Below are 21,382 nucleotides of genomic sequence, written 5' to 3'. Positions count from 1 at the left end.
CGCGAAAATGACGATCGGGGCTTTTTTCCAGAAAAGCGCGTCTACATTGGCCACGGACGCTTTTCCGGAAAAAGTGCTTTTCCGGAAAAGCATCCTGCCAATGTAGATGCGCTTTTTCCGGAAATACTTATAACGGAAAACTGTTCCATTTTAAGCATTTCCGGATAAAGGTGCCAGTGTAGACGTAGCCTACTTGTGTCCACACTGCTATTGTGTTCTTTTGACAAAAAGTCAAAAGATCGGAGGGGTTTTTCTGATGGTGATACACCTATTTCTTGGAATAAAGAGGCAGAATGCCTTTTCCAAAAAAGCTGGCCCTGCAACTGGGACATCACTGTCCTCTGGCCTGAGGACGGTTGCTTGCAGCTCACAAAGGAGGGCAAGGGCTCAGGGACAGTATCTGCACGGATAACTGACCGCCTCTCCCTCTTTATTCTCTATAGCCAGACCAGCCGTCACTGAGGGGTGATCACCGCCAGCAGAGCCAACTGCCCAACTCCGGGGGATCTGCAGGCACCAGAGAGTCCAAAAGGACCTTAATGAGGGAGCACATGGTCATCCTCTGAGACGTGCAATAAACCCTGGCCCAGAAGGTCCAGGAGGATGCTCAGTGGTGGACCCAAATGTGGGCTCAGCTGGTGCAGCAGGGCCAAAACATGTGTGCCACCCTGCGGGAGATGATGGCACACCCAGCTCTTGTCCCTGCTACTGCCTCTGCTCTCCCTGCCCTCCCTATGCCAGTTCTCCCTCCCCCTGCCATGCCTGACCCCACTCCAACCTCCCCTCCTGCCTATCCCCTGAAGGTGCATTCCACCATCTTGCGGGCATTGAATTGGTCCTTGCTAGGTTGCAGATGGCCAGTGTACAGCTTCATGAGCCATGGCATCAGGGGATAGTCCGTGTCCTCCATGATACACATCTGCATGTCCCCGACCCGAAAGTCATGCTGGAGGAAGAATGTGCCATCCTCCAGCTTCTTGTAGAGGCTGGAATTTCTGAAAATGCAGGAATCATGTGCCCTCCCTGACCACCTGACAAAAGTGTCCATGAACTGTCCATGGCAGTCGACTAGGGCCTGCAGCACCATCAAGAAATAGCCCTGGTGGTTAATGTACTGGACGGCTCGATGTTCTGGTGCTCGGATGGGGATATGGGTTCCATCTATGGCTCCCCGCAATTGGTGAACCCCAGGGTGGCAAATCCAGCCATGATAGGTTCCATGTCTCCCAGACAGATGTTCCTGCAAAGAAGGATGGAGTTTATGGTCCGCACCACCTGCAGAAGGAGACACACACAAAACAGAGAATGAGAGAGGGGGTGCCTGAGCCCTTGAGAGGTGTCCACCCTGCTTCCCTCCCTAGCCCTCCCAAACACCTCAGGAGTCACCTCCTATGAGGCCACTCCCCAGTAGCACAGCTGTGTGAGGGCGGGATGGCACAAGCCCATGGGGAAGGGGCTTTCCTTTCATCCCCCCCTCTACCGACGGTCTCCTTTATCCAACCCTGTCCTCCCCCTCCCTGCAGGGACTGCAGCCTGAGAGTGCCTTACCTCCATGATGATGGACTTCCCCATGCTAAACTGTTTGCCCACAGACTGATAGCTGCCTGGGGTGGTGAGCTTCCAGACAGTGATGGCGACCCAGTTCTCCAGGGGAGTAGTGGGTTGCATCTGGGTGGTCTGTCAATGGAGGGCAAGGGGGAGCCAGGCACACAGCTCCATGAAAGTGGCCTTCCTCATCTTGAAGTTTTGCAGCCACTGCTGGTCGTCCCACAGCTCCATCACCAGCTGGTCCCACCTGTTGGAACTGGTATCCAGGCTCCAAAATCATCTCTTCATCGGGAGGTATGGTTGCCAGGGTCTTGCTCCCGCAGTCAGGCAGAGAGTCTTGCTGATGAGGTTGGTGTCAAACTCATGCAGGACCATGAAGTCAGGCTGCGCAAAGTGCTGCAGAAACTGCAGCATGGCAGTGTGGGGCCATCACATGCCCAGAGGCAGCTCCAGCTCCATGGTAAGGAGTGTGCTGTGGTGTCCAAAAGCTGGGTAATCAGAGCACACACTGCTGAAGCTTTGCTGTCCCTCAGAGAGGTAGGTAAGCAAGCAGTAGAAACAGAGAAACGGCTGTCCAGGGGGGTCCCTTTAAGCATGTGTCTCAGCTAGCCTTAGGCAACAGCACCCAGAAGCAACTGCTGACCTAATGCCCTGGCTGAACTGGTTCCAGGTGGCCTTAAATGTGAGATAATATCTAATCCATGTGGATGCTAACTTTCAAAACAGCAAATCTTCGTTAGCAAATCAACGCTATTTCATTGTGCTTTTGCTGTGTGGATGCTCTCTTTCAAAATAAGCTTTTCCAAAAGAAGCTTGAAGTGTAGACGTAGCTATAGTCCTAGTCTTCACTGGGGAGTTATTTTGAAAGAATCCCCTCCCCTTATTTTGAATGAATAAGCATAGTGTCCATACTACCAAGCCCGTTATTTCGAAGTAACAGGCTGGTTATTTCGAAATAATAACTCCAGCTTTCCTTGGGGAATAAGCGTATTTTGATATAGTTATTTTGGGAGCTATTATTTCAAATTGAGTTATTTCAAAGTAATGTCCTAGTGTAGACATGCCCTACGTGTGGAATTCAAAACAGATATAAATTTTCATCTCTGCAGTATACTTGCATATGTATAAGTAACCACAGAAAATGAAATAATCAGTACTTGTTTTCACTAGCTGATAATATAGAATGAGGATACCATTCTTAAGGAGTTGCAAAGAGGAGTTATGTTAACTGATACAGTTTACTATGCTAGTACAGTCCCTGAATGCCATGGCACCTAGGGACTGAATGCCATGAAACCTAACTGGAACAAGGATTTGCCTATCACCCATTGACAAGAAGTGGAACACAACTTCTTTTAGTCTACATGGACTAAACATAGCATGGTAATTGTTTTGCTACTTATTGCAACTCCTTAAGGTTATGCTCCTTGTTGGGGCCTTAAAGTTGTTTGATTATCATTTGAGGTCCCTTCCAGTTCTAATATTTTATGATTCTATGCTCTAACTTGATGTAAGTTTCGAATGAAAACAAGCCTTCAACTAGGGCTCATGACATAGGGCCTGATCCAAATCCTGTTGAAGTTAATGGGAGTCTTTCCAATGACTTCTAATGGGCTAGATCAGGATGGGCCAGATTCTGCTACTCTCACCTTGAGTTGTACTTAGCTCCATTGATTTAGTGGAGTAATCTGAGGAATCAAAGTGAGTAAAGTCAGAAGAATCTGGCCCATAGTAAAAGTTACAGGATCTGGTGTCCCTAAGCAATTTGACTTCAGTGAAACGCCTCATGGATTTAGTTACTATTCAATATAAAGACCACAGAAATCAGCCTACTCATTTGTTTGCTTTAATGTATATAAAATAGATGACAGATACACAATAGAGTATCTTGAGCTAAAGCAATTTTATTAGTAGTACAAATCATTAATATTGATTTCAGCCCTAAATCAAAATCTATAGGATATATGGTACTATTTAACAGTGCAACAATTCTTTGAGAGTGACATTTACATTTTTCCAATTACAAAGAGCCACCACTATGGATAGATGAACTGTGTTATTGCATGCAATGTTGTTATTGTGTTGGTCACCCTCCAAGTCTGAATTGTGGTTTTGTTATTATTCTAGACAAGTAATTGCAAATGCATACAGGAAACTGAAACTGCTTACCCCTATATGGACCATAATGAACATTCTGTTTCCTCAAAACAAGAGAGAAGCTCTTTACTTTTAAGTAAAATAAAACTATCACATATCTGATAATTTTTAATGCACTAAGAATCGGGACAAATTATTTCATAAAACACCCCAGTTGTACAGAGGTAGTACATAGCATTTTATATAATGCCCCGGGTTGTACAGAACAGTTTATATAAGAAAGAGAATAGACACCCACTAAAAAGCTGTCGTTGTCAAATAATTATTCATTCTGCTTCTATTGACTTGCCACTGTTTAAATGACTGTTTAAATAAATGATAGTTATTATATCAATAGGAAAAACAAATCCTTTCCATCAAATGCTTGTGGAACCTTGCAGAATTTTGTTACATAAAAAATATTGTGTGTGGCTATGTACTTTGGGCTTAGTGATCTCCTTCACATTCAGACAATCCAATAAAGGAGAAGATGATTTGGATTACCAGGAAAACAGTGTGACTTCTGTTGATACATGCACACATAATGGGATTTAAACTGTGCCTCTGTAGTTTGAGTGGATTTCAGGCTTGATGTCAAATACCATGTTCAAAAGTTGTTTCATCACATTTTCCATGTACTTGTGGAAGCTACTAGTGATGTCTCGGATTTTTTCTGTTGTTTGCTCTTCTATTTTAGTGGAGAGGTTACCCTGGGATCCCATTATCTACAAAGGCAAAACAAGAGAAACTTTCTGAGCAAAATAAAGCCGTACATCACAGCTGTGTTTACTGTAGCTGAGGCAGCCTTTAAGAATGTCTTTGTCCCCAAACAAATATTATGCAAACCTCTCACAATGCTCTTTAATAGTCAGATTTAATCTAGATTAAACTGTATACATAATAAATAGGATTAATGGGAACTCATTGGAAACTAATTAGTAATGGAACACCCCACATAACACAGGTTTGTAGTGTCACTATTGCATATAATGTTTAATCTATTACAATTTTTTTCTATAATATTTTTGGGATATTTTAATTTTATTGATTAATCCATTATATTCTATCATTGATAGGTTTGTTTGAGCTGACAGAATTAATGCAAACATGGCTTTTGAAATGTGGAAGATGGGAATGCTTCCTAATAAATAAATAAAATGTTTGAAGCCTTTCTATTTCCAGAGCACTGAAATATCTTTGATAGTTAAGTGATGCATGACCCTCAATAGGCCTCATTTGAGGCCTTTGACTATTATAGTTTCTTATCTGGCCAAATACCAGACAGCTTCTGGCACAGTAAATATCAGAACATTCATTTAGAATTTAATTGGATCTTCTTTCTAAACTAACTGAACATTTTAGCAAGGTTATGTTATAAACAGGTGCCACATTCCAAATCTGTGACTGAATCCAAATCCCACTGCCTCAGCTTCCTGTGAGTATACTTCCCTCATTGGAAAGTACAAAAGAGTTTAATCAAAAATTCTATGCCCAGTTGTAGAATGGCTCAGGAAACATGGGAAAAGAAATGAATAGTGAATGATAGCCTATTAGATCTCTCTAGAATCCAACTGCTGTCATCAGCAGTAAATTCTATAGTGCTTTTCCATATGAGTTCCAGTTTTATTTTGAGCTGTTGCTAAAGATAATTCTAAAAATAGTTTAATATACAGTAGCTGCACAAAGCTAAAGAGAACAAATACCCTGTGAGCATGATGAAGGAGCGATGTATAGGACTGATCGTAGGGGGGTGTGATAGTTGGAACCACACAACCTTCCATTGTTTCAGTCGTGTGGTTCTCTTGAGCAGAGGCTACTTGTTGAGGCACATTGTCTTGTGGTTGTGTGCTGTGGTACAATGGTGACAGATACATGAGATGATATAGGTAAGCAGCAAGTCTCCAAAATGGAACATATTTTTGGAGTTTAATGTACACCCTCCTCATGAAATACCATTGAAAAATTTAGTTTTGGTGTGTTTAGATAAGTATGATATAGAGCTGTCAAGTGGTGCCTTAAACTGAAGGTGAAATTAAACAATAGTACCCAAAATGAGTGTCCTTTTTTGCACAGTTCCAGAAACCTACAGTTTTTACTGTTAAGTTAATTTCAACAGCTTAATGTGTATTGGTCAAAGCTACCAAATGAGAGTATATTGAGAAATTTAGTGGTTTTGCGTGTCCTCTTCTTTTTCTTTTCAGAAATGATGATGCTGTTTAGCATAAGCGACAAGGAGTCCTGTGGCACCTTATAGACTAACATATGTATTGGAGCATAAGCTTTCGTGGGCAAAGACCCACTTAATTAGATGTCACTTTTGCAGATCCAGACTAACACGGCTACCCTTGTGATACTGTTTAGCATGTGACAGAAAGGGCGACTATCAACATATTGCAATATACTAACATGAAATGTTTTTTGTGTCACACATTCTTAATTGTCAAAGCATCTCACAAGTGATTATAATAATTTCCTATATTTTCTATTCAGATTCGATGACCTGATCTGCGTCATGCTGAAGGCTGGGCACAGATAGTAGTAGATTATGTGCCAATGGTTTATACTACAATGGATAGATAAAAATGCATATGAATTCCTAATGCAATGCTTCTGTAAGTTCAAAAGCGTACAAAAGGAGAGGCATTACATCTTGTCTGCCTGGTAGTTTTTAATTTGTAATTGCCTATGCATGTAGTACAAGCCATTGAAATATTCTAGAATCTATCTTTTTAATTTAATTATACACAGGTTAGTATTAATGTTAGATATGGAAATACACAACTTCATGCAGGGGTTTCATCAAGTGCTTATTAAACAAATGGCAATTTTGATACTAATATAGATGTAATGTGTGCCTAATTTAGCACAAGTTTGTACATGTCTGCACAATGGAAAATGGTGGCAGTGGTTTTGATAAGGCTAACAATACTTTGGGAATTTTACCTGCACAAGGCAATATATGAAGACATGGAGGGCTTAAAGCTTATGTCATAGAATGAGACTCCCCACAAACTTTGAAAAAGTTGTTCTATTTATTAAACAATCAAAAGAAAGCAAAATTCTAAGAAGCCACCAGTGTTGAACAGAATTCTGTGATGCTTTCAGCAAAGAAGTTAGGAAAGATTAAATGTATTGGTGGTGACTGGATGAGTTTTCTAGTTTAGATAATGTGCCACCAATAGTCTATTACCACAGCTGCTTTAGGAAAAAACCAAAAGCATATAAACTTTTGGCACCATTTTCTGAGCCCAGGAAAGAAAATAGACGCTGAATCTGCTCAGAGAGAAACGTTCATATGCTTCTACGGCCCCCAGAGTAAACACATGCTCCAGTGTTGGATCCTAGTGCATTGTTTGCTTGAGAGAAACACACAAGAAAAACAAGAAATTTTGTAAATTAGAAAAATTTGCGAGAGCAATCTACAGGAGGCAGCACTCCAAAGAGGAGATGACATGTTGCACAGAATATGCGTGGAGGGCTTGATTGCTAAGGATGCAGTGTATCACTCAACATGCCTTTCTTTCTATTTATATAATATAATCTTAAAGCAAAACCATCTAATTACACTGAATTTTATCAGAAGACCAAAGAGAGAGAGAATGATATTGTGTAAAACAAGAAGACTCTTCTGGACAAGCTGCTACTTAGGTCTACTTGAAGTAGCAAATTATAGACAAGGCTGGCAAAAGCATTGTGATTTTACAGATTCATTCCATGCACAGCATGGACAAGGCAAGTCTTCCATTATTCTGTGCAGCACAATGACATTAGCTGATGGTATCCAAGCTGCTCCTAATCTGAAACAGAAACATAAACCATCCAAAAGTTTTGTGGATGCTCTTCTGGTGAGTGAGTCTGATGAACAGCTTTCAAATGAACAAGTGGTTTTGCAAATGCTACTTCAGTCCTTCTGTCGGAAATAGCCAAAATGAAACCCTCAGAATATTATCCAAAGCTGTAGCAGTTTTGATGTTAGCTATATTTGTATTCCAGTGAGTGCAGGATTTTGTCCTTGGGTTGCTAGATAAAGAGGCATATAACTCAGGCAGCAGCTAGTGTCAGACCTCAGAGAAACAAGGGAATTGCCTCACAGTTGCACAGTGCATAGTATTTAACCGTGTTCCAAAATGATCACACCACTACATACAAGCCTTGCTACACTTGTGTTTGGGTCACATAATTTAATTGACGTACAACGCCATCAACGATTCTGCATCAGTGATGGTGTCCTAAGGCCATTCATCACTAATGCTGGAAAAAAAAATAGAAAGATGCCAGTGAGGTGTGCTCATTCCACATGCAATTGAATTACTTCATACTCATGGAACTCTCACCCAAGGAGATGATAGTGATAGTACAGACCTCAACACAGAAGTCACTGATCAGAGGATCTATCACTGAAATGTGGGACAGAAAGTCACATAGTCTTCTTGGGTAATCAGGGTCTCTGATGCTGCATGCGCGGTCTTGGGAAAACTAGGACACGTCCAGAGCCAACTTGCCATGGAAGAAGTACTGTTTCCTGCTAGTGAATCCTGTCTGAGACTTTTCCTGGTGTTCTGCCAATACCAAATCATGTTGAAATTTTTATGCTCAGCTGATTCCTTTTTGGACTGGTTTCAAACACAGGCTTGCAACAAAGAAAAGAACCGACACAGTAGTTACATATGCATCTATTGTGGAAGCCAAGATAGTCAACAGGGCCAGAATCTGCTGAAATGTAAGGAAATGTCAACTGCTCTAGGATAGCAGTATGCCTTTCGCACCAATGACCCGCAGCTATAGGGTATTACTTGGGAAGTGAAATGTGCTCTCTCCAATGAATTTGGTACCAATATGATTTGTATCTGTGTTGTTTTATATTCTGGGGAGATGCAGGAATGCTAGACCTTCTTGTTGATTCTGATGTGTGTGCAGTGAGTACTGAAAATTGAACGCTTGCTAGTAAGCAATTCAGCTGTGTTCTACATGGCTTGATTTTTGCAACTGAGGCCATGAGTGCTCTATACAAATTTATTATTCTGTTTTGTTTTACCCTTTAGATTGCTATTGTGATGCTTTGAGGTCACAAAAAAAATCCAATTTTATGTCTTGGATAGAGTCATCATCTACTAGAAACAAATACAAATATTTCAAAGGGGTCATTTTAACATGTATATCGCGTCGCAGTGTATTCTCATTCCTATGATAACGGTGCCACTTGACAGCTTCATAGCCTAACTCATCTTAATAAGCTTTCAAATGATGCATGTTGAGTGTGTAGAGAGGGTATATGATGTCAAATATCAGTGGTCTCTTGCTTCTCACCAAATATCACCACATTCATTTTCCTTATGACTTCAGCCCAACTTTAGTCTTCAAAGTTGACAGGTGAGTGAATTAAGATCCTCCTGTCGAAGTTTTTACATTGAAATTATATTATTTTTCTAAGTGACATCTGGTAAGTAATTGGCCCATCAGATAGATGTAAAGCTTTTGCTAGTTTGAGAGAAATAATGGAAACAAACAAACAGAAATAAATTCTGGGAAAGGGTTATTTTTACTGGTAATAATTCTTTTATGGAGATAGAGCTAATGCTAGTTAAAATATTAACTTTGGGTCAAGGTCTGAGGGCCTTACTTGGGAAAGATCCAATCCCTTCCACACAGGGAGCCATCTTCCATGGAGAGAACTTTCTGCAAACTCAGGGTTGCTATATGTTGTCTCTAAACCAACCATATGGAAAATTCTTCAAGAAAGTTACTATGCCCTTAGGCAGAGCCTCCTCTATACCAGGGACCTCTTCCCATTAATTCATACCATAGGGAAAAATATAGTAATTTTAAGCTGATTAGTGATTGAACTTGTGCCTGGATTTTTTCCTTGTTTACTACCACTGAGTTCCAAACCCTTCATAGTATTGAACTTCATTCAATGCTGTATTTGAGTCATGATCTGTTTTGACTTTGAGGATTTTATACCAGTGTCAGACCAATGACTCTCATATGGTGTTGCTCCTAACCTTACATCTGGTATGAATGAGATCAGCATCAGGCCTTGTGTCTTCATAAGTAGGTGCCCTATGTTAATGATGTTCTGCAAACTGTTCATTTAAGTTTCAATTATCCTGGTAAATTATGCACTTTCTTAGGCTTAATTCATTAATGTTTATAAAGCTCTTTGGGATCTCGATATGGAAGGGCTATACTATTATTTTTCTATGAGAGATAGTCTCAACATTCAGAAATGAACTTGCTACACCATAAAATTATTATCTAGGGGAGGGAGTTGATTTCATTAGTTTGGCAAATTTTGGATCCAGATCTGTGCTCAAATTTTGCACATTACTAAAGTGGATCTTTCTCAACACTACTTTTACTCAACACTACTAGTTGTTTATTGTTATTGTTTATTATGGTCTCATATATTGTGGCTGGGGTGTGAGTCAGCACATAATTTTGTCCAACATGTCTCTAATGGACCACATTCAAGATGCTAAGTACAACAGTAACTTTAAAATGTGGCTGTAATTACTGTGGAATTGCAAATGTTTTCATAGAGATACATGAACTTGCACAATGAACTAGATAGGGACCACTGCTCTGGCACTGACCTTCTTACTGCCCTCCAGGCTTCGGTTAATAATGGTGTCATTCTTCTAAGAATGACAAATATCCAATACCATGGGGTCTGGGAAAGTGAAGGAGCACTGTACAACACGCTGGCATGGAAAGAGCTGTACATGCTCCTGTCATCTTGTGTAAACTGCTTCAATCAACGATCGACAGCTTTAACTGTGTGCAAATTGTGGGTGTAATGAGTGGATTGCATTCCAAGTGATGCACAGAGAAATTGTCTTCTCCTTTGCTGTTTGAGACACCCCACCACAGATTTCCCTTTCTGGTTTGGATGCAAAGATGATCATATCTGAAAGATACTTCCTTTTTTTAAAATCAGATGTAAAAATATGAAATAGCATGTGTAAGACAAATCTGCCTGCAGTATTAGGGGTGTTGATTATATTTATGTGTGTTTCAAAACCATGTTTTATTTAAATTGTGGCTGAAGTAACAAACTGATACATTTGACTTCCTACTCTGCTGCCGGCTGCTTTTCTATCCATGTCAGACGAAAAGGAAGTTTAGTAAAGAAAAGAGAATAGTTTGTGATACACCTCATGAAAACAGCAAAGCAAATGGCAAATATGCCAGCCAGATGACTTTTATTCTGAAAATGTCATAAAAATCATTTTTGAACAGATGTTGCTGTGTGCATAGTTAGAAAATAAGACTAAATGATCAGAACTAGGCAAATAGATTTTTCTGTTTACTGATCATTTAAAAAAATTAGTTGTTTGAGTTGGACTAAAAAGTGAAAAATTTTGAACATTTTTGTGAATCAAAAAGTTGAAAGAAAGATCTTTTTAAATGTTTTATATATAAGCAAATTAAGGAACATTTGCAATGAGAAGTCATTTAAAACCAAAAATTTTCCAAAATAAAATGTCCATTTCATTAGAATTCCGGGGTGGTGGTGGTGGTTTGCAACCAGATTTTGACATAAACACAAACTTGTACAGCACTGTGGTTTTGCGGAATCTCTGCATTTTTTTTTTTTTACCAAAAGAAGGTTTCTTTTCTGTAAAATTTGTCTAACACTGTAAATGAATACATTCAACAGCTTTTAAAAAGGGCCTGACCCAAAGCCTTCTGAAGTCAGTAGAAAGATCCCCGTTGACATCAGTAAGCTCTGAGTCTCTGCAGCTCAACTCTTCATATATTAGTTAGCAACCAAAACTTGTACCATACTCCTGCTTCTGCCCTTATGTTAACCGAAAATCTGCCTAGCATGAAAACAAAGGTTTTATTAAAAAAAAAGGTGCATTAAAAATATTTCCCAAGAGATGAGCCCAAAGATAACCCAGCATCTCAAACATCCTGAATTTTAATTAGGTTTACTCATAGACTCATAGACTTTAAGGTCAGAAGGGACCATTATGATCATCTAGTCTGACCCCCTGCACAGTGCAGGCCACAGAATCTCACCCACCCGCCCCTAGAATAATCCTCTCACCTATATCTCAGATATTGAAGCCTTCAAATACTTTGAAGACCCCAAGATGCAGAGAATCCTCTAGCTGTGATCTGTACCCCATGCTACAGAGGAAGGCGAAAAACCTCCAGGGCCTCTGCCAATCTACCCTGGAGGAAAATTCCTTCCCGACCCCAAATATAGTGATCAGCTAAACCCTGAGCATGTGGGCAAGACTCATCAGCCAGACACCCAGAAAGTTCTCTATAGTAACTCCTAACATCCCTCCATTGACCTATTTCCCACTGATAATGAATGGTCAATTAGTTACCAAGATCATGTTATCTCATCAAACCATCCCCTTCATAAACCCATCTAGTTTAATCTTGAAACCAGATAGATCTTTTGCCCCCACTACTTCCCTTGGAAGGCCATTCCAGAACTTCACTCCTCTAATGGTTAGAAAGCTTCGTCAAATCTCAAGTCAAAACTTCCTACTAGCCAGCTTATATCCATTTGTTCTTGTGTCCACATTGGTATTAAACTTAAATAATTCCTCTCCCTCCCTGGTATTTATCCCTCTAATATATTTAAACAGTGCAATCATGTCCCCCCTCAGCCTTCTTTTGGTTAAAGTAAACAAGCCAAGCTCCTTGAGTCTCCTTTCATAAGACAGGTTTTCCATTCCTCGGATCATCCTAGTGGCCCTTCTTTGTACCTGTTCCAGTTTGAATTCATCCTTCTTAAACATGGGAGACCAGAACTGCACACAGTATTCCAAATGGGGTCTCACCAATGCCTTGTATAATGGCACTAACACCTCCTTATCCCTACTGGAAATACCTCGCCTAATACATCCCAAGATCGTATTAGCCTTTTTCACGGCCATGTCACAATGGCGGCTCATAGTCATTCTATAATCAACCAGGACTCCGAGGTCCTTCTCCTCCTCCGTTACTTCCAACTGATATGTCCCCAGCTTATAACTAAAATTCTTGTTATTAATCCCTAAATGCATAACCTTACACTTCTCACTATTAAATTTCATCCTATTGCTATCACTCCAATTTACAAGATCATCCAGATCTTCCTGTATGATATCCCGATCCTTTTCTGAATTGGCAATAGCTCCCAACTTTGTATCATCCGCAAATTTTATTAGGGCACTTCCACTTTTGGTGCCAAGATCAGCAATAAAAAGATTAAATAAAATTGGCCCCAAAACTGATCCCTGAGGAACTCCGCTAGTAACCTTTCTCCAACTTGACAGTTCACCTTTCAGTATGACCCGCTGTAGTCTCCCCTTTAACCAGTTGCTTATCCACCTCTCAACTTTCATATTAATCCCTATCTTTTCCAATTTAACCAATAATTCCCCATGTGGTACTGTATCAAATGCCTTACTAAAGTTTAGATCCAATAGTCCCTGAAGCCTGTGAATAGAGCCTAATTTTGCAGTCCTCAGCCCCATCACTAACATTTTCAGTTAATTTTGTCATTATGACTTGTTGGACAGCTGATAGGTCGTTACTGTAGATCCTTTGTGTACAGTACACTAATACAATGTTTATTGAATTGTTTTCTCCCTCCTTTTCTTTTGTTTTTCATGGATATTGTATCAGACCTGGTGTAAAATATATATGTGAGCTTCTTACTTACATTAGATTGTTTGTGCCTAAATTCCCTCTCCCTCTGTAATCTATAGTGGTCGATCTCTGCTGTGGCTTCTTCTTTTGCTTGCTTCAGTCTCTTTCCCTTTCCTGGGCAGAGAGAAGAACAATAGGATTATTTGAAATTAGCATTGTTCCTGAAGAGATGGTTGTCTCCCTTGTCTCCAGAAGTATCTAAATGGTAGAGGAAACCTAAGTTCCGTTGAAAGCCACAGAACTTGTGCTCCTAAGACACAAATGAACCCGAGCCAACATATAATATCAGGCCCTTCTTATCTGTAAGTAAAGAACAAGCTTAAAAATGTGCAGGTTTGTCAACATTATTTCAACTGAGTCTTTTATCACAACATAAATGACAATTTCTTATAAAATAATTATCTTTGTTTAATTGGCAACGGGAGCAACCAGAGAACAGGTTTGAGTTGTCAGTGATGGGAAGAGACGTTACTGTGTAATATTTGCAGGACTGATTTGCTGCCAGGAACCCTTCAGTCTACACCAACTGGAGTCTATTTAACGCTGGCCAATTTCCAAAGTGCTTTGAAGATATGGCTCATCCACTAGCAAACTTAATGGCAACAATTACATTTTATGGCCCGCCTCTTTTTTTCTTAACATTTGTAAAATGCACAGGTGGGTGATTAAGATACAGCGCACATCAAAGCAGCTTTTGTGTACTATGTGTGAACCATGAAAGTGATGGCAAAATGAAGATTTTATTGATTGATTGATTGTGCTAAGCAACCCTTAGATTGCGGTCAAGACTAAGGCCCTGATTCTGAAATACACGTGCTTAACTTTGCACACTGTGAACAATCGCATTGACTTTGAGGAGTATTCCATGTGTCAAATCATTGCAGAATTGGATAAGCTCTATGTAACTCCTAGGCAGGGGTGATAGTAACTTACATTTCTTATGGGTACTGTCTTATCGATTGAACAGAGGTTTGTGATATGACAGTACCTGAAAGAAATTTATGTCTGGAGTGAAGTGCAGATCATGGTATTGGAATGAGTGGGGAGGGCTCAGGACAGAGTGGCACTATGGGTGGTGGTGCAGGAGCCTGGGCAGGAACTTGGGGGTGTGTGAGGCTCTGGGCAGGATGCTGGGGGTGCAGGAGTCAGGGTTAGGAGTGTGAGGAGAGGCTCAGGGCAGAAGGCTGGGGTGTGTGTGGAGGAATGCAGGAGTCAGGCAGGTCTCAGAGCAGGGAGGTTGTGGGGGTGCAGGAGTCAGGGAGCTAGGAGTGTGGGAGGCTCTGGGCCGGGGACTGGGATGTGTGATGGGGGGCAAGGCTGCCATTTATGGAGGGGACGGGGGGAGAGGAGGTGAAGACTTCTCCCGCTAGGAGAAGCTGCTTGCTCTTTCCTTTCCTGTGACTGGCAGGGAGCAAGGGAAAAGCTTGGGCCACTCACTTCTTTGTCCCCTGCAGACACACTGTGCACTTTTCTCTCCTTCCATGAAAGTGATGGGAAGGGGAACTGCAAGCTCAGAGGAAGGAACTTCAGCCCCTTGCACTCCCTAAGTGCCCCCCACGGCAAATCTCAAGGTGGGGCAGCCCCAGAGTGATGCTGGGGGTGCAGCCCGTAGCCAGCCCCTTTAGCCTGCCTGCAGCAGAGCTCTGGGAGCCAGCTCCTCCTTCAGCCAAGCGTGTCAGCCTGCTTGATCCTTCTAGGCCTGCTTAAAACTGGTGTGAGAATCCAATCAAGCCCTATCCATCCACTTTTGGTAAATGATTTAGTTCAGATGACAGCCTCAGACTTGAGGCAATCGGTCATTTCTTCTCTTTTACAGCATGCTCTAGTGGATTGATTTCAGTTTGGTACAGATGAAGCCCTATCAGATGTGTCATAGAGTAATGCAACTCCCTGAGGTGTAGCTCAAACATGAAACTGAAGTTGGGGGTAGAAGGAAGTGAGTGGGTCTATAACTGAAGAAAATTCTAGGTAAAAATGACACAGGGTAAATTCTCTACTGAGTGGACACAAACACAACATTCATTTTTTAAACCACCTATTGATATACTAACTACTTGACTCATTGATTGTGCTTATTGTGGGATTCAAGGAGAGCTCAGGTGTGCTATATAAAGAGCAATACACAGTGCAATACCTGGTGGATTTTCTGAACATCAGCCTTTCTTATGGAATGTTTTTTCACTTGTCAGAGTCCCCATGTCACTATAGATTGCTAGAAGTTTGTAGAGAAGGGCAGAGAATGGGCAATTTTTAAAATACATTCTTTCCCACAGGTTGAATTTGTTGAACCAGGCCTTGATATATCAGGTTCTCTGAGGGTATGTCTACACTGCATGCTTATTTTGAAATAAGCTATTCCGGAATAGTTATTCCAATATAGCTTATTTCGAAATAGCACATCTACACTGCAAAGAAGCCTCAAAATTAGTCCAAGGCAGGCTTCCCTAATGTGCTATCTTGATTTAAAGCCCCAGGAGGTGCTGGGAAGGTATAACTTACAAGAGCCCTAGTAAGCTATTTCGATATAGCAGCAGAGGAGCATCTACACACGCCTTATTTTGAAATAGCTATTTTGGAATAGGCGTTATTTCTCATAGAATGAGGTTTACAGACTTGGGAATAAGCTGTCCGTTATTTCAAAATTAAAATAACAGAATGGCTGTGTAGACACTTGCATTTTTATTTCTAAATAACAGTAGTTATCTTGAAATAACAGTGCAGTGTAGATGCACCCTTACTGCGCCAAATATCCAGAAGCAGTAATCATAGAACAATTGACTCATTCACATAAATGTTTGAGATTGGCATGAACCACAGAATCTGGAGCTGGGTTTGGGACTTTATTTTGAAACACAACTCCCCTAAATTTGTAGGTCTTCTGATCTGGGTTTCCATGTAAAGCTTTTTTAGAAGTTACCCCTTAATAATGAATTGATGGTGCCTGGCTCTCAGCAGATGTAAACCAGCAGAGCTCCAATTGATTTTGATGAAGCTGTGCTGATGTGCTCAAAGTCTGGGTTTGGATCTTGAGAATAAACTAAGTTAAACTAATTAACTAAGTTGTCTGGGGGCGTTTCAAATTTGTCTGGTTGGAGCATCTCCAGTATATTTGGTGCATATTCGATCACAAACAATCCCTCCTCAATCATAATAAATAAACTAAGATGCAATACAAAATTGAATTTGTGTGATTTTGGGGATTAATCTGATGAAGAAAAAAACATGAAAGTTGTTACTATATGTCCTAGTAAGTAAGAAGTGCAAGATATATTGTATATGCTGCTTGCCACCTAATTGCACAGCCATTTAGTTTCTCCATAAAACATTGGTCAGGCCACACCAGTGTCTTTGTTTTTCCTGTTTAATTAAATGGAAGAGGTGTAGGTGAATTGCTACTAGTGTAGTAGCATTAAGGATGGATTCAGCAGCTGTGCAACAAGTTGTCTTTTTCAAAGTTAGAGCTATTGTTCAGGGATACAGGCAACTTTACAAGCCAAATTCTTGGCTGGTGTATAGCAGTATAGCTTTGGCATTAGCTCTGCTCAAGTCACTGGACCTAGTCCTACGTGTTTAGTGGTGGCACAAAACAAAAATTCAGCCAAGCCTTTCTGAGAAGTGTCAGCTTGAAATATCTAAAGGCAGAAAGACCGACCTGATGACAAAGAGAGATTTGCTATATTCATTTCAGGGTGGAGCAAAAACAATCAATGACTGTAGTGAAAATAAATAAGTTGTGTGTGCGTGTGTGTATGAGAGAAAACCACTGGCTCTGCCCACTCCCCGCCTCCTCTCCTCTACCTGAATGGGACAGGACATAGCAGTTCTGCTGCAGCCACATCCCATACTGTGATGCTCCCATCCCCTGCAAGGTGATGCAAAGGGCAGTGCTCTCTTACACCTCTGTTCTATCATCATAGGGTGCGTCTACATAGCACCCAAAACTTGAAATAAGATATGCAATCTGTGCCATGCATAGCTTATTTCAAATCTATTTCGAAATAGCTTACTTTGCCATTAAGCACTGTCTGCACAGCGCCAAATTCCGAAATGAAGCACTATTTTGAGCCATCACTTATCCCCCATAGAATGAGTTTTACAGGGATGGTAAAATAGCACATTTGCTATATTTCGAAATAGCAGATGCATTCAAAAGACACAGGGTAACTATTTTGGGAAACCTCTGGTATCCCGAAATAACTTTGCTGTGTAGACATACCCATGCCGACCAGGCTGCAGTATTACCTTCTGTGATCTGGTAGTCTGTTGTTAGTCTTCATCTCCTCTATTCAGCTGGAACGTATTTTTAAATAGCATGAGGAAAAAAATGTGCTCTCAATACAGCGTTCTTTCCTTTGGTTAGTATAGTATTGGTGAGATTTTTAGGACTGCTTGCGAGGTCATGCATAAACATTAAATCATAGCAAACAGTTCATTTCTGCTAATGCTGCATTTTATTTTGGTCACAAAAATGTGTATCTTACTTTACATGAAACTAACGCTGCCTCTCTCAAATATGCTTTGAAATTTCAAATATATAATTGAGGATTCTCTGCTTTTAAGTTTCTACATGTGAATGACATGTTGGTAATTTGCCAAGCACTAGCATAGCATTCTTTAAAGAAAAATAGAGCATTTTCTTTATCCTTCAAGACTGTATTAAATTGTCTGTTATGTAGGTATTTGGAATACTCATTTTGAGGAGGATATCCTGCACTTTATAAAAAATTCATGTAGGTTAGTGGATTGGAATATGCAGTTTTTTATTAAATGAAATATATATCAGATATTAACTAAGATAAGGTCAAATATATTATTTGTTTTTAAAAACTTATTTCTAATTAGTGTTGTCCAAAAGGAGCCTTGGTGGTTAGGGTGACAATGCATGTTTATTTTTGCAATGTGTATAATTGTTAATGAAAATAGGGGAAGCTAAGGTGGTAGAATTGTAAAGATTTGGGTTCAAAGGTCGTTTTGGCAATGTATGAAATGAGCGGGTAGTGTCATTCTAGGCTCCAGAGAACATTTGTTTATCCCCATTACAAAATTCATGGGAGCAGTTGCACAACAGGTGTTTTCCAGTATAGGTCATGTTTATAGTTTACCATAGAAAGGGTCACATTAAAACAGATAGGGCAAGTTCACTGTTTTACTTTGCAACTAAGATTTGATGATTGCCAGCCTATGAGCAGGATCATCTGATGTTAACTGGTACAAATTGGCTTAGAGCTGGAGTTTTCTGAAGTGAAGCAGAATATGTTTGATTTGCTTTACAAATGACTATGTGCACAGGTTACCTGTTAAGGGATATTAGTATCTTTAAATGACTGTTTCAGAAATACTTGAGGCTTTTTCTTTATATTCTATTTTCATTCCAACCATGAGTCAAATTCTGTCTCATTTACACAGGTCTAAAATCCAGAGTGATTCTTTTGAAGTTTTTGATGTTGTTTTAATATATCTGGTCTGTGTTAAATCACTTCTGTGAAACAAGGACATTCAAACAATCAATAATAAAAACTATAATACTTTAAATTATGGTTCATAAGAGAATTCTGAAAATATCACGGGTAGACCACTGATATCATACCAGCAAAAGCCCTCGTGTAGATGCAGTTTTCTTACAGTAACCCCACTCTCCCACCCCAAAAACGAATAAAAAAATAAACAAAAAATTAAAACCAAACCGAAAGAAAACCAACACCCACCAAAGCTCCACAAAAATCCCAAAATCCCAATTGCTATAATTATTTTGTCCCCTTATTTTGTTTGGTGACCTGCTAAGATGTTTTGCCAAACATAGCTTTTTGTTGGTAACAACTGCATCTACAGTATGAAGTTTTTCTGCTATTACTATACTAATGGAGCTACCCTTTTCTACTGTAGACTATACCTACACTACTGTAGCTGTTCCTGTAAGGGAAAGAGAATACATTATGCCAATATAAAGCACCAGTTACACTGATAAAACTGTGTGCACTCTAGGAGCTGTTCCCATATAACTATTACAGTAAAAAAAGCATCCCCCTATCCAAAATGGCCAACTGGATCTTAGAAATCCCAAATGGGAATCTTGCTAAGGCCTGACCTTTCTTGCATTTAAGTCATTGAGAGTTTGGTCAGTCACATTAATGGACCCAGTTTGCAATATATAGCATAGAGACAAAGACTGTCCCTGTTATTTAGATTGTTAGTGAATCTGGTTCTTCAGATTTGTCCCTTTTAGAGAGAGGTCTTATGTTTTGCCTGTTTCTGATACTAAAGAGTAAAATAGGTCACAACAGGTTCTGGTGGCTTCCTCTTCAGCAATAATTCACAAAGAGGAGACAGACATAATTTACTTAAAATAATATAGATGAAGCAGGTATTTGAGCAATATATGTTTTGTAACATTGACAAAACACTTGGTAGCTATTTTTCTGTATTTCTGAACTCTAACTCTCATCCCAGTGAACTGCATTGTGAGAAGCACTTAGCATTCAAGTGTCAGTTTCTGTCTTCAAGGGGCTTAGGAGAAGTTCCAATCTAAAAAGACTCTGCGACAATCCCATGTGGTATGGTGCAGTGGTGACAATAGGAATGCACAGCAGAGCAAGTGCATCTGGCATTTTCGGCCCTGATTAAGTATGGGCATAGTTTAAGTGCATGCATATAATTATACTTAACAATTGTTTGGGTTCCTAATTTGGAAAATATTCCTTTTGGTTGAAATTTTTTTTTTACATTTCTCTAAATTAAAAATAAGGAGTCCTGAACTTCAAGTCATCATAACTGGGGGCCTGACTCTGTATTCCTCACTCAGATAAAAGTCACATTGACTTTATTTAGGACTAGATAATGGTGCTGAAAGGTACAATACCTTTTCTGCTTCTCATTTGCTCTTGGGGATAGTAATTTGCATCTGGGGTAAACCAACAGCAAATTACAATACCTTCCAGAGCAGTTCAGTTGTGTTGGGTAGGAAACAGAACCGAAAATTTAAAAACAAATATTGTGGGTTTTATATAATGAGTATTCAGTAGGAAAATATAATAAATCTAGGCCAGAAACTTACTCTTTTTGGCTTCTTCGAGTTTGTCTTTGGCACGTTTTTCTGCCTGTAAAAGCTGCTGGATTCCCTGAGACTGGCTGGTCATGTTGATTTTTGGGTTCGATGTGCCTTTGTATTAACTGGTAACGCAAGGGAATTATATACCATCGCTTACCTCTTCATTATGCATTTTGTTGTGTCAACATTCAGTACCAGACCCACCTAATTTGCACCAATCCAGCCTGCTTTAGCCAGATTATTGTTGCTGAAGAAAAACAAAGAAGGGAACCTGGTAAGCCACACTGATAAGTTTTTTTTAAAGAGAGATTTTCTCCTTCTCTAGGTCATACAGTACCTACAATGACTTGATTAAAGCACTGTGAAAGGAAGAGAATGACTCTCTTCCAAACAATCTTATGGCATTTATTTAAGCAGAAATCAGTGACTGAGATCAAGAGCAAAAAGATTTTGATTTACTGCAGTTTTGTTTTAATAGCAGTTTCCATGGGTTCCATGTCAGAATAATAAGGCCAACAAAGTAGACCTGGGCCAATAATAGAACTGGGCTTGTCCCTCTTTTTGTGTTTGTTTCCCCTGGAAATTTGAGTTATTTTAAAAATTAATTTCAAAGTTCCAAGGACAAGAACTTGTGGAAATTACAGTTTAAAGAAGCCTGTGTAACCCACTGTTCAGTGAACACCTTGCTGTACCCCCAGTTATGCTTGGTCTAGAGCAAGGGTTCCCAACCTTTTTCAGTTCCCATACCCTCTTGGCTTTTAGTAAACCTTCCCGTACCCCCTATTCAATATGAAAGGAAATAAATTCTAGACTCTAGAATCCACAACTTTTTTCACTAACACTACTACTTTTGGAATATTTCAATTAGGATAATCTAGTTATTGACCAAATATTCCCCGTACCCTCTTGACAAGCTTCTTGTACCCATACCCCAGGTTGGGAACCCCTGGTCTAGAGCATTATTTCCCAATTTTATTGGTCACAGAACCCTTTTAA

At 39.9% G+C, this 21,382-nt stretch overlaps 1 protein-coding gene across 1 annotated transcript; it reads right to left on the bottom strand.

Annotated features, from left to right (window-relative positions):
• Window positions 1-3,395: 3,395 nt before the first annotated feature.
• ATP6V1G3 (ATPase H+ transporting V1 subunit G3) lies at window positions 3,396-20,590 on the bottom strand. Its single transcript, XM_075936684.2, has 3 exons — window positions 20,393-20,590; window positions 13,355-13,455; window positions 3,396-4,409 (listed from the first exon to the last, which is right to left on the bottom strand). Exons 1-3 carry the CDS (start codon window positions 20,472-20,474, stop codon window positions 4,236-4,238), a joined length of 357 nt encoding a protein of 118 aa, XP_075792799.1. The 5' UTR covers window positions 20,475-20,590; the 3' UTR covers window positions 3,396-4,235.
• Between the last annotated feature and the right edge of the window lie 792 nt (window positions 20,591-21,382).

This window comes from Pelodiscus sinensis, chromosome 9 (assembly GCF_052426305.1).
Source record: "Pelodiscus sinensis isolate ZL-2025 chromosome 9, ASM5242630v1, whole genome shotgun sequence".
Taxonomy (NCBI): Eukaryota; Metazoa; Chordata; order Testudines; family Trionychidae; genus Pelodiscus; species Pelodiscus sinensis.
Note: the sequence above shows the minus strand (reverse complement) of the source record. Positions and strands in the feature narration are given on the sequence as shown.

Bases quoted from the DNA above. Each gene is read 5' to 3' on its own strand.
- ATP6V1G3 (XM_075936684.2), bottom strand. From the start codon at position 20,474: ATGACCAGCCAGTCTCAGGGAATCCAGCAGCTTTTACAGGCAGAAAAA. The intron at 13,456-20,392 runs GTAAGTTTCTGG...CTCTCTGCCCAG, and splicing joins ACTCGAAGAAGCCAAAAAGA to GAAAGGGAAAGAGACTGAAG. The intron at 4,410-13,354 runs GTAAGTAAGAAG...TTGCCTTTGTAG, and splicing joins TTAGGCACAAACAATCTAAT to ATAATGGGATCCCAGGGTAA.